The 14338-nt window shown below is 47.6% G+C and overlaps 1 protein-coding gene across 5 annotated transcripts in view; it reads left to right on the top strand.

The window, feature by feature from the left end:
• CRABP1 (cellular retinoic acid binding protein 1) overlaps positions 1-14131 on the top strand; it is a 37744-nt gene extending 23613 nt beyond the window's left edge. For all 5 annotated transcript variants that reach the window (XM_053272728.1, XM_053272727.1, XM_053272724.1 and 2 more), the window contains exons 3-4: positions 1005-1118; positions 13764-14131. In XM_053272728.1, the coding sequence (XP_053128703.1) occupies positions 1005-1118; positions 13764-13814 (165 nt within the window). In that variant the 3' untranslated portion in view covers positions 13815-14131. The remainder of the gene's footprint in view (positions 1-1004; positions 1119-13763) is intronic.
• Positions 14132-14338: the final 207 nt, after the last annotated feature.

Here is a 14338-nt window from a genome sequence, read left to right as displayed (position 1 = left end):
CTCCTCACAACAACCCTGTGAAGTAGGTTAGGCTGGGAGAGAAGTAACTGGCCCAGAGTCACCCAGCTAGTATCATGGCTGAATGGGGATTTGAACTCGGGCCTCCCTGGTCCAAGTCTAGCACTCTAACCACTATACCACACTGGCTCTCAATCACACTGGCTTTCTCTGATTGCAGGCAGGAGTCTCTCAGGCCAGGGAGGGAATATGGAACCTTCTGCATGCAAGCATGCCGGTGCTTTTCCACTGAGCTATGACCCCATCCCCTAAGGGGAATATCTTGCAGTGCTCACACGTCTCCCATTCAAATGCAAAGCAGGGCAGGCCCTGCTTAGCAAAGGGGACAATTCATGCTTGCATAAGACCAGCTCTCCTCACCTTAGCCATGCCCCCTTCTCCCTGAGTAGAGGTCTCCCTTGCAAGCATATTAAAAGTTAAAGTTGTGCCGTCAAGTTGATTTCGACTCCTGGCGCCCACAGAGCCCTGTGGTTGTCTTTGGTAGAATACAGGAGGGGTTTCCCATGGCCTCCTCCCGCGCAGTATGAGATGAGGCCTTCCAGCATCTTCCTATATCAGTGCTGCCCGATGTAGGAGTTTCCCATAGTCTGGGAAACATACCAGCAGGGATTCGAACCGGCAACCACCTTGAGATTGTTTTTAATGAAAGGCGGTATATAAATTCAACAATAAATAAATAAATAAATACGCAAACAAAAACTTCTTGCTTCCTAGTCAAGTCACTTCCCTGCAAGCATCCCCCCCCCCCCAAATCAGCTCACACAAGTTTTTCTTAGTAGGGGAAGAACGCGGAGTTTCCCACTCAGAGCTTCAGATGCGCCCCTCCCCTCCTCTCTGGCCGCCTTGTGCCTCGCTCCTTTAACCACCACCATTACCTTCTCTAGTGTTCATTGTTGTCGGAGATGCCTCATGCTTGCAGAATATAATCCACTCTGCTCATGGCTTTGGCTGGGGTGTGTGTGTGTCTGTCTGTTCTTTGCTTCCAGAGTTTAGCCACTTGGGAGAATGAGAACAAGATCTATTGCAAGCAGACACTTCTGGAAGGAGCGGGTCCCAAGACATACTGGACACGAGAACTGGCTGGCGAGGAGCTGATTTTGGTAAGAACATGCAACCTTCCTGCACTCTAAATTCTGCCATCAAAATTAAGGACAGCTTAAAATACCCTGTTACACAGATGCCATCTTTTCTCGGTTATATTAATGTAACCCAGGGGTACCAATAGGAACATAGGAAGCTGCCATATACTGAGTCAGACCCTTGGTCTGTCTATCTCAGTATTGTCTTCACAGGCTGGCAGCGGCTTCTCCAAGGTTGCAGGCAGGACTCTCTCTCAGCCCTATCTTGGAGATGCTGCCAGGGAGGGAACTTGGAACCTTCTGCATACAAGCAGGTGGATGCACTTCCCAAAACGGCCCCATCCCCTAAGTGGAATATCTTACAGAGCTTTCATGTAGACTCCCATTCAAATGCTAACTAGGGCAGACTCTGCTTAGCAAAGGGGACCCATCATGCCTGCTACCACAAGGCCAGCTCTCCTCAAACTTTGGTCCCCAGATGTTGCCAGACTACAACTCCCATCATCCCCAGGCACACTGCGGCTGGGGAAGGTGGGAGTTGTAGTCCAACAACATCCAGGGAGGGTCCCGTGTTTTGGAGAGCCCCGATAGAACATTTAGTACTTAAAAATATTTGTTTCCTTTGAATTTATATACAACCTAGTATAAAAATCTCTAGGCAATGTACAGAATTAATCCAGGTTAAACACACACAATCCAGATTGAACACACACAAACATATCGAAGTAAGTAAACTTAAACCAACAACTGCCTCATATCAGCAGCTGAAGGACCTTCAAACTCAGCCCAGTCATTAAATGCTCTTAAATAAGACAGTTGAGTTGTAGCTCTGTACCAAAAAAGGTGGGTGCCAAGATTATATCTCTAGTTAAAAACTGCAGAGATTGGGTGCCACCATTAGGAAGTCCCTGCCTGACTTCTGCTTATGGCCTCAGTACATGGAAAGGCTCCTCTAGAAGAAGACAGTGTTTCGGTCGTATGCCATTTAGACTCTGCCATCTTGGAACAGGGATGAAAGGGGTGCAGCCAGTGGGGAGGGGGGAGACAGTTCAAGCCTTGCACTTACAGAGAGGCTGACTCTGGCTTGTGTAAGAGGTACACATGCCACGAAACCTGCAAATGATCCTTGAGCCAAGCCCTCAAATTTGAGCCATCATTACATATATGGACAAATATTTATATACCGCTTTTCAACAGAAGCTCCTAAAGTGGTTTACATAAATAATAAAATGGCTTCCTATCCCCAAAGGCAGGCTTCCCCAAACTGCGGCCCTCCAGATGTTGCTGAATGACAACTCCCAGCATCCCTAGCCACAATTTATTGTGGCTGGGTATGCTGGGAGTTGTCGTTCAGCAACATCTGGAGGGCCGCAGGTTGGGGACGCCTGCCCAAAGGGCTCGCAATCCTAAAAAAGAGACCTGAGATAGACACCAGCAACCAACGGTGCTCTTACCACCGGACCTTGGGGACCCGGTCCGTGGCCTCCAAGATCCAAGGGGGCCTTCTGCTGCCACCCCACCCTGCTGCTGCCTCACGGTGCCGAACTGCGGCGCTGAACACTTCAAGAATTCAAGCCACCATGTGTGTGGCTGGGGTGAGCCGAGCAGGGGCCCCCCCGCCCCGTGGTGGCGGTGACATCACAGGCTTGCGACACATTATTATAACTGCGCAGGTGAGCTTCCTCGCAGTTCTCAAGGGCTGCTGGGTCAGGCCCGGTAGCCACTTCCGCTCCGCCCGCCAACGCCACCACCACAGGGGTTGGGGAAGCCTGCTCGGCTCACCCTCCGGCCGCACACATGGGGGCTTGAATTCTTGAATTGTTCGGTGCTGCAATTTGGTGCCACAGGAGGCCCCCCTTAATTTTTAAATTTTAACCTGCGGCGGGCAGGGTGTGTGTGGCTCCAATTCTTTCTTTCTTTCTTTCTTTCTTTCTTTCTTTCTTTCTTTCTTTCTTTCTCTCTCTCTCCGATTCTTCCTTCTCCGATTCTTCCTTCTCCTATTCTTCGCCTTGGTGCGCCCCTGCCAGCAACAGCCACTGGAGGGATGCTGTGCTGGGGATGGATAGGGCCAGTTGCTCTCCCCCTGCTCAATAAAGAGAATCATCACCACTTGAAAAAGGTGCCTCTTTGCTCAGTTAGCAGTACCATCTCAGGAGAACACTCATCGTGATTTTTGGCGATGTCTGCCCTCTTAGAGATAAAAACAGGTGATCACATTGTTGCACGTACCACTTTCTACGTATTATCTCCCCTTCTTTATCCCTACCCCCAAACAATCAGGGTCAAATCACAATCATTTTTGCACAGAGAAAAAGGGTGAGGGTCAGAGTTAGGGTAATAATGTACACGATTGCAGCCCTCTCCATAGTGTGATCTTTGGAGAACATTCCTGCCAATTTTAGTTTCCGTTCCTCGGACAACTGTGATAAAATTTCCAAGTAGTTCTTGTGCTTTCAAGCCTTTTTAAAGCTTTGAAAATGAGCATGAAAGCACGAGGAGACACTGAAAGTGGAAAATCTTGTGTGCTGTCAGCTCTTTCCCATCTCTAGGGACTCAGGCCTTGTCAAAAATCACAGTGAGCATTCGTCTTGGACTAACTGGCTGTGGATTTCAGCTCATGCATGCTCTTCGACTATGGCCACAGTAGGGCTTATATAACTGTCTGAGTCATGCATAGGGGTGAATTATGGGGCAGCAAGATGGCTGTCCCCATTGGAACAGCTGCTTGGGACCAGCTACAAGCAGCCAGTTTTTGCACTCCTCGTAAACCTTGCAGGAAGCAGGAGGAGAGAAGAGGAGGTTGCTGGCAAGTTTCCCTCTTTCCCACCCCCCGTGCCACTTTCAAAGCTTGCAAGGGTTGGTTCTGCAAGGGGGTATTCAAGTATTGTGTACCAGTATTGTGGAGCAAGAACAGGGGAGAGGGTCTTCTCCCTCTCACCTCACACTAGAACCAGGGGTCATCTCATGAAATTGATTGCCAGGAAATCTCGGACCAACAAACAGAAGTACTTTTTCACACAACGTAAGCTTGTGGAATTCTCTGCCACAAGATGTGGTGACAGCCAACAACCTGGATGGTTTGAAGAGGGGTTTGGATAACTTCATGGAGGAGAGGTCTATCAACGGCTACTAGTTGGAGGGCTAAAGGCCACCTCCAGCCTCAAAGGCAGGATGCCTCTGCGTACCAGTTGCACGAGAGTAACAGCAGGAGAGAGGGCATGGCCTCAACTCCTGCCTGTGGCTTCCAGTGGCATCTGGTGGGCCACTGTGCGAAACAAGACGCTGGACTAAATGGGCCTTCTTGGGCCTGATCCAGCAGGGCTGTTCTTGTATATACATCTCTAGGTGGTGTATAAAGTTTAAAAACAACAATACCACAGCAAATATAAAACATACAACCAATTACAATTCACACAAATGAAACAATCTCTGAAGATAACACACATTAAAAGTATTAAAACGCAGTTAAAAGCTTAGGAAAACAGGGACATCTTGAGGGTCTTCCTAAAAACAGAGAAGGAGAGGCCCCGATTTCAACAGGGTGCATATTTCATAGCCCCACGGCAGCTACAGAAAATGCCCCATCCCGAGTCGCCATCAAACAAGCCGGCAGCAACCGTGACCGGACCTCTCCAGAAGGTCTTAGGGTACTAAGGTGAGGCATTTGCATCTTTCCTCCCAATGGTCCTTGCAGACACTGGTGTGAATTTTTTTCTTGGGGGGGGGATGAAGCCCCCCCCCAGCTCCCTATTTTTGAAGTGAGCAAGGCAGACACATCAATCAGCAGCATAGCTGCCCCATCACATTTCGTTTGACCCAAGGCCCACAGAATTAACAATCTCTCTATAGTTCATGCAATTTAAAGAAGTTATGGAGGCCCTTGCTTTGCGCTTTGCTAAATGAAAGATTAATTTCCCCCCTGACTCCATGATAATCCATTTCCACAGAAGGGAAGTTGCCACAGAATACGATGCCCTCGACATGTGCTTGAAAATGTCTTCAAGATCATATTATATTCTATAACGCAAGTGCTTCAAAGCACAAGCGGGCCCCCACCTGCCTTTTCCTGATGAAAGCAGATTTTTTTTTAAAAAAAACAGCCTCCAACCAAATTTTGCACAGTTCACAGATCACACTGGGGGGGTCTCTGAATCAATTATCACTGGAGTCGAAGATCAGAACTTTGCGGGGGTCTGAGAGCAAACTCACTGGCTTCTTTCTCTCCCCGGGAAAATCATGCCACTGCTGATTAAAAGCCGTGCACTGTGGGACACGAATGAGTGAACATTTTTATAAATGGCAGGGGGGAATTGTCAAATTGAACGCAGCAGGTGAGAAGGTTCACCGTATAGTTTAGAAGCTCAGGCACGGCTTTGATCGCAGGTGCCGGGTCGTCTCTGTTAAGACGTGCCTTCAAAGGAAGCCGGCTGTAATCCGTGGAGGAGTTTGCCTTAAGCCAACTCAAAGAGAATATAGTTCTGACTTAGAGGCCAGATTCCCACTGGTGATTCAATACTGACATCAATCAGCAGACGCCTGGAAGCAGCAAGTACCTCTTAGCAATGTCAATTTATTATTTTTATTGATTTAACGTTATCATCATCATGATTTTATTTTGGTCATTGACCAGCATTAAGCACAACATCTTTAAACTCAGTTCAAATGTATCAGCATTCAGCAGCAAATGAAATAATTATAAAGGTAAAGGTAAAGTGTGCTGTCAAGTCAATTTCGACTCCTGGCGCCCCCAGAGCCCTGTGGTTTTCTTTGGTAGAGTACAGGAAGGGTTTGACCATTGCCGCCTCCCACGCAGTATGAGATGATGCCTTTCAGCATCTTCCTATATCGCTGCTGCCCAAAATAGTACCAGCGGGGATTCGAACCGGCAACCTTCTGCTTGTTAGTCAAGCATTTCTCTGCCATGCACTAAGGCATTAAACATTGACATTAGAGTATTAAAATACTTGAAAAACTAAGCAGCATAAATGACATTAAATAACACCAGCCCCTTAACTAACCTTAAGCAACATACTATCAATAGTCAAGTTAGAGTATTTAATAAATGTATACCCCACCCTTCCAGCACATTGCTGCTCACAACAATAATCATAATAAAATAATTTGGAACAAAAATTTGGAGAAGTTTAAACTGAGAAGGTTTCCTGGGAAATTAGTATGCCTAAATTCATTCATTCATTCATTTGATTTCTATACCGCCCTTCCAAAAATGGCTCAGGGCGGTTTACACAGAGAAATAATAAATAAATAAGATGGTTCCCTGTCCCCAAAAGGGCTCAAAATCTAAAAGGAAACATAAGATAGACACCAGCAACTGTCACTGGAGATACTGTGCTGGGGGTGGAGAGGGCCAGTTACTCTCCCCCTGCTCAATAAAGAGAATCACCACATTAAAAAGTGCCTCTTTACCTAGTTCGCAGGGGTCAAATAGACAAAAAAACTCTGGACACCACCTAAAACTCCATAGCCTACACTCATCAGGACAATCTATGAAGCCCAAAGGCATCAAATCTGATTTACCCCAATTTATGAAATAACCGGATAAATGACTGAACTTTTGAACCATGGAAATAAGATTAGGAATTGAGACCTCTGGTTTATCAATAAAACACAGAATATCATCTGCGCATAAAACCGACTTGTGCTCAATCCCGCCAAATGCAATAACCTTTATATTATCTTTGCCTCTAACAGCACAAGCCAGAGGGTTCTAACACCATATTGAAAAAAAGAGAACATCCCTGGCATGTCCCCTGTACTAGATAATATACCATTGGTGGTAACAAATGAACAGGGAGACCTGTATAGTATAGTAGCCCAAGTCATAAACCTTGGGGGAAGTCACAAGTTTATAATCACAATAAAATAACACACCATTAAAATAAAACACGCATGGGGGAAAGCAGTACAACTACAGCAAATATTTGTATACCATTCTTCAACCAAAGTTCTCAAAGTGGTTTACATAGAAAAAATAAATAATACATAAGTCCCCCATTTCCAAAGGGCTCACAATCGGAAAAGAAACATATGGCAGATACCAGGAGCAGCCATCAGAGGGATGCTATGCTGGGGTTCGATAGCTGCCCTCCCCCTGCTAAATAGAAGAGAATCCTCACTTTAAAAAGGAGTCTCTTGGCTCAGTACAAACATCGGTCTAAAACTGGCTACAAACTGGAATCACAAACAGATACCAAGTTTAAAATATCACTGGTGCACAGCGGGCCATAAAAAAAAAAAATCTCTAAAGAGAAGTGCAACAAGCAATTGTGCAAGTTCAAAAATTCACCGGACCGTACACTGGGCAGACTGAGGTGTAGTGTTCCCTCTAACAGGGATTCCCAGATGTTGTTGACTACAACTCCCAGAATCCCCAGCTGCAATGGTTTTTGCTTGGAGATGCTGGGAATTGTAGTCAACAACATCTGGGAATCCCTGCTAGAGGGAACACTGCCTAGGTGGTCGTTTAGGGTGCCAATTCCCAGGAGGTGGTTGGAGGGGGAAAAGCGAATTAGCAAAGTCAACCTTGCTTTCTTTGTTTTGCTCTCTGTCCTGTCCCTAGCTCTTTCCCATCCTGGTGCAAGAGCAGCCTGTATGACTCAAGTTAAAGTTGAGACCAAAGCCAAACTTTGCCTAGGGCACCAAAAACCCCAGGGCCAGCCCTAATCCCAAGAATTCCAGCTTGCATTTCAAAGAATCAGGTTTCTATAGTATTTACTGACATCTATGTATCTCTCCTTTCTGCTACAGTGGCAAAGCCCAAGGGAACAGATCTCAACCATTTAGATCTGTCAGTCTAACACACCTTAAAACCCAATATAGAAGCAGCAGGCAAACACAGCAGGGAGAAGCAGTCACCACCGCCTCATCCTGAAAAATTAGGGCAAAATAAATACCAGACATTGGCCAGGCCAAGCACTGGAATAAATGGGCATTTGGACAGCAGTGCAAAATCACCAGGGGGGGGGGGATGGATGGAGCTCTGTAGACAGCACATCCCACAGCCTAGGATCTGCAACAGAAGGCTGCCTTCTCTCAGGTGCCCAGCAACTGCCAGGTTTCTAGTCCTCCAGAACACAAGGGGTCTTGACAATGTTTCATGAATGCTTGATGGAGATTGGTGGGGAGAGCAGGAGATTGGTGGGGAAAGGAGATTGGTGGGGAAAGCAAGCAAAGCAGAGAGATTTTTCAGGTCCTCCAAAAGGGGATAGAGTAAAATGACAAGACTTCGGAAAGAAATGACAACCAAGGGATGTTGTGTGTGGGAGTGTAATTTGCACACATTGCCATATGCTGCTAAAACTCACACTTGTGCATTTTCTTTGTCTGGGCACACATCCTTTGTTGCCCAAAGTCACATTTCATTAGGGATGTGCAAACCGGCTCGATGTCCAGCTGGTTTGACGTCGAACCGGTTCGGTTCAACGGTTCGGGGTCGAACCAAACCACCCTCTGTTCGGTCCGATCCCAGACCGAACACCTCCCAACTGTTCGGGGGTTCACGGACCTTTTTTGGGCTTTGTTTTGTTTAGGGGGGATTTTTTTTTAACCTTTCCCCCCTCGGGGGAGTTCCTGGAGGCGGCGGGGGTGGTGGTCTGTGGAGGTTCCCCCTCCCCCTGCCAGTTCTCCCTATGTCCCCCTCCAGCCAGTTTGCCCCACCCTCTCTGTGTGGTGGCCATTTTGGAGGGGAGAAGGATGAAAACTGGCCGAAGAGGGACATGGGGGGGTTGAGGGGGTGCTAGACTGAACTGGCCCAGTCGGATCTGAGTCTGGTCTGGACTCGAACCGAACTGGACCAGCCAGTTCCGTGCACATCCCTACATTTCATTACATTTAGAAGCTTATGCAGGAGGCCCTTCAGTGATACCACCATGAATCCCAAAAATACAATAATTGAAACTTTGTTACCATGGGAATGATGGGGTTCGGTTCCTTGGTACATGAAAAAGTACAACCAACACCCCCTCACCACCCTGAGGAACAGCACCTCTATTCCTCCTAACCTTTTTACCACTGCTACCAAGTGAACTGGCTGGGTTAGGGTTACATCAGCCCTTTACATTTATCAAAAATTAAAAAAAACAAAACAAAAAACCCCAAACAAACCTAAAACTAAACCTTTGTAGTGTGGAAAGGCTTATAGGTGTGGGGTGGAGACAATCAACAAACTTCTATTATTTTTAACAAGAAAATCTACTGTAGAAAAATTGGTTCAATTAAAACAGTTCTTTTACAGAAAAAATACAAACTCAAAACAGTTACTTCCAGAGCAGGTCAGGGAAAATAAAAAGCTGGAGAAACGCAATCACCTCTATACAGTTGGTCCCTACCCATAGTCCTCTTATGCTTTCTGACTGACTTGCTGGGCAGACTCTTTGTTCTGAGTATGGCACAAATCTCAATCCAGACAGGCTTTTCCTTTTCTTCAGTGATTTCAGCTTGAAGACTTCTCTTCTTCTTCTTGCTGGATCCTCACTCTCTGCAGACTACCAAACTCTGCTGCCAGTAGGGATGTGCATGGAACTGGCTGGCCTGGTTCGGTTCAAGTCTGAACCGGACTCAAACCCGACTGGGCCAGTTCAGTCCGGCACCCCTTCGAACCACCCCCTTCAGCTCAGTCCAGCCCGGGGGGTGGGGTTGCGAACGTTTGTTTTTTATTAATCTTTTAAAGAAAAAAAAATTTTTTTAACCTTATCCCCCTTGGGGGAGTTCCTGGAGGTGGCGGGGTGATGGTGTCCGCGGAGGTTCCCCCTCCTCCTGCCACCTCCCCCTGCCGGAGAAGGCCAAAAACTGGCCAAAGAGCCAGCTGAACCGGCCGGAGGGGGCCATAAAGAGAGCTAGCAGGGGAGGGGGAACCTTCGCAGACCCACCTGCCACCTCCAGAAACTCCCCTGAGGGGGATAACGTTAAAAAAAATTTTCTTTAAACAAACAAACAAAACCCCAAAAAGGTCCACGAACTCCCGAACAGTCGGAGGGTGTTCAGTCTGAGATCGGACCGAACAGGGGACGGTTGGGTTCGACCCCTGAACCTTCGAACCAAACAGGTTCGATGTTGAACTTCTCGGACCTGTTCGCACATCCCTAGCTGCCAAGTCTCTCTCCCAGGACTCTGACTCTTGGACTCCTTTTAATCCTCTCTCCAGCAGATTCTTGACTTCTCCATCTTCCTGGCCGCCGGCTCTAAGGACACACTCACACTCACACTGGACTCTGTCTTCCCTTTCTAAACACTCCCAATATATGCAGTTTCTCTGCCCATCAGTCTCAGCCCAGCCAATCAGTACCAACAAAAAATTCCCTCTCTTTTAAAAAATCTCCTTGCCCTCCAAAAAACAACCTGTCATGATGCTAAACCAAATGTGAAACTACAGAAAAACAAGATTGAACTTTTGAGCCTGCCAGCCTTCTCCATGCACAGGGATTTGCAAGCACAGAATCCTATTTACAATAAGGAATTTTTTAGAATATAATATAATATAATATAATATAATGCAATGCATTTATCAGGGCTTATTTAAAAGAAGATGTTTAGGAATATTAGTAACAATATAGGGGCTTATATTCAGAAACCCAGGAGTTCTAGGCCTCATTCCTTCACTTCCTCAAAACCCACATACACACAAAGGAGGGGGGAAGAAAGAAAGAAGAGCAGTACTGCACTGTAACTGTACTCCAACTCTCTTCCAGTGATAGCCCCCCAAATTTTTAAAAAAGCGTCAAAATGCCACAAAAACACATCCCAAGATGGCTCCCCGCTGCCTCCAGAACTCCCTCCAAGCCAGAAATTAGGGATGTGCATGGAACCGGCAGGGCCAGTTCAATGGCCGGGGGGGGGGGTAGCTTTAAGTGCAGGGGAGGATGTACTCCCCACCCCCCGTGCCACGTTTCCCCCGCCAGCGCACACAATTCCCTAAAAGCCCATCAGGGTGGCAAGCGTACCTCCCTGCTGCCCCGTTCTGACATTGACCGGATGTAACTGGTCAACTGCAACTGCCCGTGTCACGATACGCACATTTGGTCAATGTCAGAACGGGGCAGCAGGGAGGTATGCTACTGCCCCAACAGGCTTTTAGGGAAAATCGTGCACCAGCGGGGGAAATGCGGCTGGGGTGGGGGTAAGTGCATCCTCCCCTGCCCTTAAAGCCACCCCACCCCCCGCTGCCAAACCTTCGAGCTGGCCAGGATTTGAACTGGTTCGGAGGCGTGTAAAAGAGCCTCTGAACCGAATCGTGCACATCCCTACCAGAAGTGTGAAATGCATGCCCAGAAATGACAAATGGCCGGAATTCACCCCCGCGATAATGATACTGTGTCTATATAATAGCGAGCTTCTGGGGGCTCAGGGACAAAGCGTAGCCAGGGGGCCTCCATGGCACACACAAAGCACATGAGTGCCACAAGCCACACCCCGTCAGATGCAAGGGAGCAGGCAACCTAACCCACCCAAGCCTTCCCCTCCCCGTTTCCATTGCCAGCAACAGTACCGGCTCAATGGTGCAGAGTGGCGTCGGGCACAGGGTCGCGGGGGGGTGCCATCTTCCTCCACCGGTGGGGAGCAGATCAGGGCTGGACAGCCCTCCTCTGGTGGCTCCTGCATGGATGTGGTGGCCTCTTCCCTGCTCAGCTCAGCTGGCCACCCTGTCCCTCTCAGTGCCTCACAGACTCTCTTTTGGGTGGACGCAGGTACGGAAGGCGGAAGGTACTTCCTTGGCAGGCAGAAGGAAGCACCGCAGCAGGCTCTGCTTAGCTTGCAGCTCGCCCAGGCAAGCAGGAGAAGAGGACAACTCATGAGAGCATGGGGAGCTAGCCTTGGGGCCCCCAAAGACTCTGTGGGCCAGGGGACATTTGTCTCCCCTTGTCCAACAGGCGCTACTGCTACGCCTATGGCTGGCTTCCACAAATATGGAAGCCATGATATTTGAGGGCCTCCCGTGGGGAAATCCTCAGAACTGAGAATCTGATGCTATAATTACAGAAAAGTGTTATATTCATTGGGGAAGATGCTGTGGGGAGTAACAGCAGAGTCTGTGGGAAGCATCTTCGCAGGGGAAGGAGGAATGGGAGTGCTTGATCAGGGACCAGGTTCCACAGGAGCCTGGATGACTCGCTTGACTTTTCTCATAGCTATCCATTGTTTTTTAAACCCTCTAGCACAAGACAAGAATTTTCAAACTGCACACGTGTTCTTTTAGAACTGCAGTTTGTTTGTTTGTTGTATTTGCTTACTCGTTTACTTACTTATTTACTTACTTAAAGGATTGCACTTTTTGTGTCTGGCTGCACATTTTAAAAAGTCCTGAAATGTTTTTATGCTACTGCCAGAAGCCTCAAACTCCAGATGGGGGAACTGGTGTGCATAGTGCTAAAAGACAATGCAGATCTCTAATGAGCAGATCAGGAATATCACACAACGGGGGGATCTGGAGGATCTGGTTGATCACAGATCTGAAATCCAGAGAAAGGACTGGAAGGGTGTTTTCAACCTGCATGAATCAAGCCATAGAGTTCAGTAAACTTATGTATGGAATATAAATATTTTTAATGTGAAAATAAACTAGAAGGTTAAAGAGGAACAAAGCTCATGGCAGGTGGAAATATCAAGCCCCAAAGTATTCTAACAGTGGGGACAAACTGTTTCCAACAGCAATACAAGAGCAGCTGATGAAAACAAATTGATTCGAACACATTCCACTCATCTTTTTCATGGAATATTTTCACTTGCTTGCCTGAGAGAGATGTGTATGCTTGCCCAAGTGCTAAGCAGACCTAAGAGAGTCATGTGAAAATACTCCTTGAAAAAGATATTGAATGGTTTTGATGTTGGAACCATCTCGCTCAGGGTTTCTTAACCTTGGGCCCCCAGATGTTGTTGGACTACAACTCCCAGAATCCCCAGACACAAAGGCCATGTCTGGGGATTCTGGGAGTTGTAGTCCAACAACATTAAGAAACCCTGGTCTAGCTGATACTGATCTTCTATTTCATTTCGGCGAACTATTTCCCCACTCTTCACCTGTCCCAAACTCGGATGATGATGATCTCGAGAGGCAGGAAGAAATCCAGGGGGCAGTCCCCAGAGAAAATATGGTGATCATAAGCAGTTGCAATGACCCACACATTTCCTGGCTTGGTGTACATTCAGATCGCCACAAAAATGTCTAGGCACGAAAGAGGACTGTGTCTTAGAACAGTTGATCATAGAGCCAATGTGGAAAAGAGATGGTCCTTGATTCATCCTGGGTGGTACCCACTAGCAAGGGCCTAGCTGCAATTGAACAAGGGTGGGGGTGAGGTAAATGTCCCTGGACCCCTACCGACTGGGAAACACCCCGCTCTCCCTTCCTGCCTCCCTGACTCAGTGGCAAGTTGCTGGCTCCTGATCAGAGTGCAAGAAGTGTGCAAGATTATTTGCACAAGCGTGAGAGGAAAATTATGCCGAGAATGCTTTGTTTTCCATGATGTCCATATAGTTCTTCTGCAGCAGGGGGGATGAGAACAAGTTGCGGGGGGTGGTGGTGGAGGGCAGGGTCCATCTTCACTTCTTGTCTCAGGCCCTCTCCAACTTTGCTCCACCCCTACCCACTGGAAGAGAGATCACATCCCACAAGTCCGGCTCTGATGAGGATTTCCCCCTTTCTTTTCCCAGACCTTTGGTGCGGACGATGTGGTATGCACAAGAATTTACATAAGGGAGTGAAAAAGGCCAGCAAGAATGGCGCAGCGGGGAAGACGGAAGCAACGGATTAACAAGCAGATGTTGTGAAAAACCCTGCACCCATCAACATCTGTGTGTGTGTGTGTGTGTGTTGCCATGTAGGCAGCCTCGTATGTGACTGTGCATGCCATCCTGAATCCCAGTTGACCGTCCCGTACCTCTTTGATAACAAGCCCTAGTCCCCTTAGAATTCTCGCTCTTTTTCTCTCCCTCCACCCCGTCCCCTTTTCTTTGTATTTTGTAGTGACACATTTCTATGATTTGAGCAGTAATTAAAGTTTATTGGATATAATTCCCAACCCTGTTTGAGCAGATTTATATTTTTGCTGTCAGAGCAGACACACAGGTACCAATCCAGGAGATCAACGCAATACAGCGGCTGAGAACAGCTCAGCTTCAAATCCATCACATAGCATGGAGCTTGCTGTGCAGTCTTGGGCAAAAAGAATCCAGCATCCTGCTAGCCACGGTGGCCAGCCAGACGCCTCCTGGGAGCCTCCAAAGCA

This window comes from Hemicordylus capensis, chromosome 10, assembly GCF_027244095.1.
Source record: "Hemicordylus capensis ecotype Gifberg chromosome 10, rHemCap1.1.pri, whole genome shotgun sequence".
Lineage (NCBI taxonomy): Eukaryota > Metazoa > Chordata > Lepidosauria > Squamata > Cordylidae > Hemicordylus > Hemicordylus capensis.
This window is presented reverse-complemented; position numbering and strand designations above follow the sequence as displayed.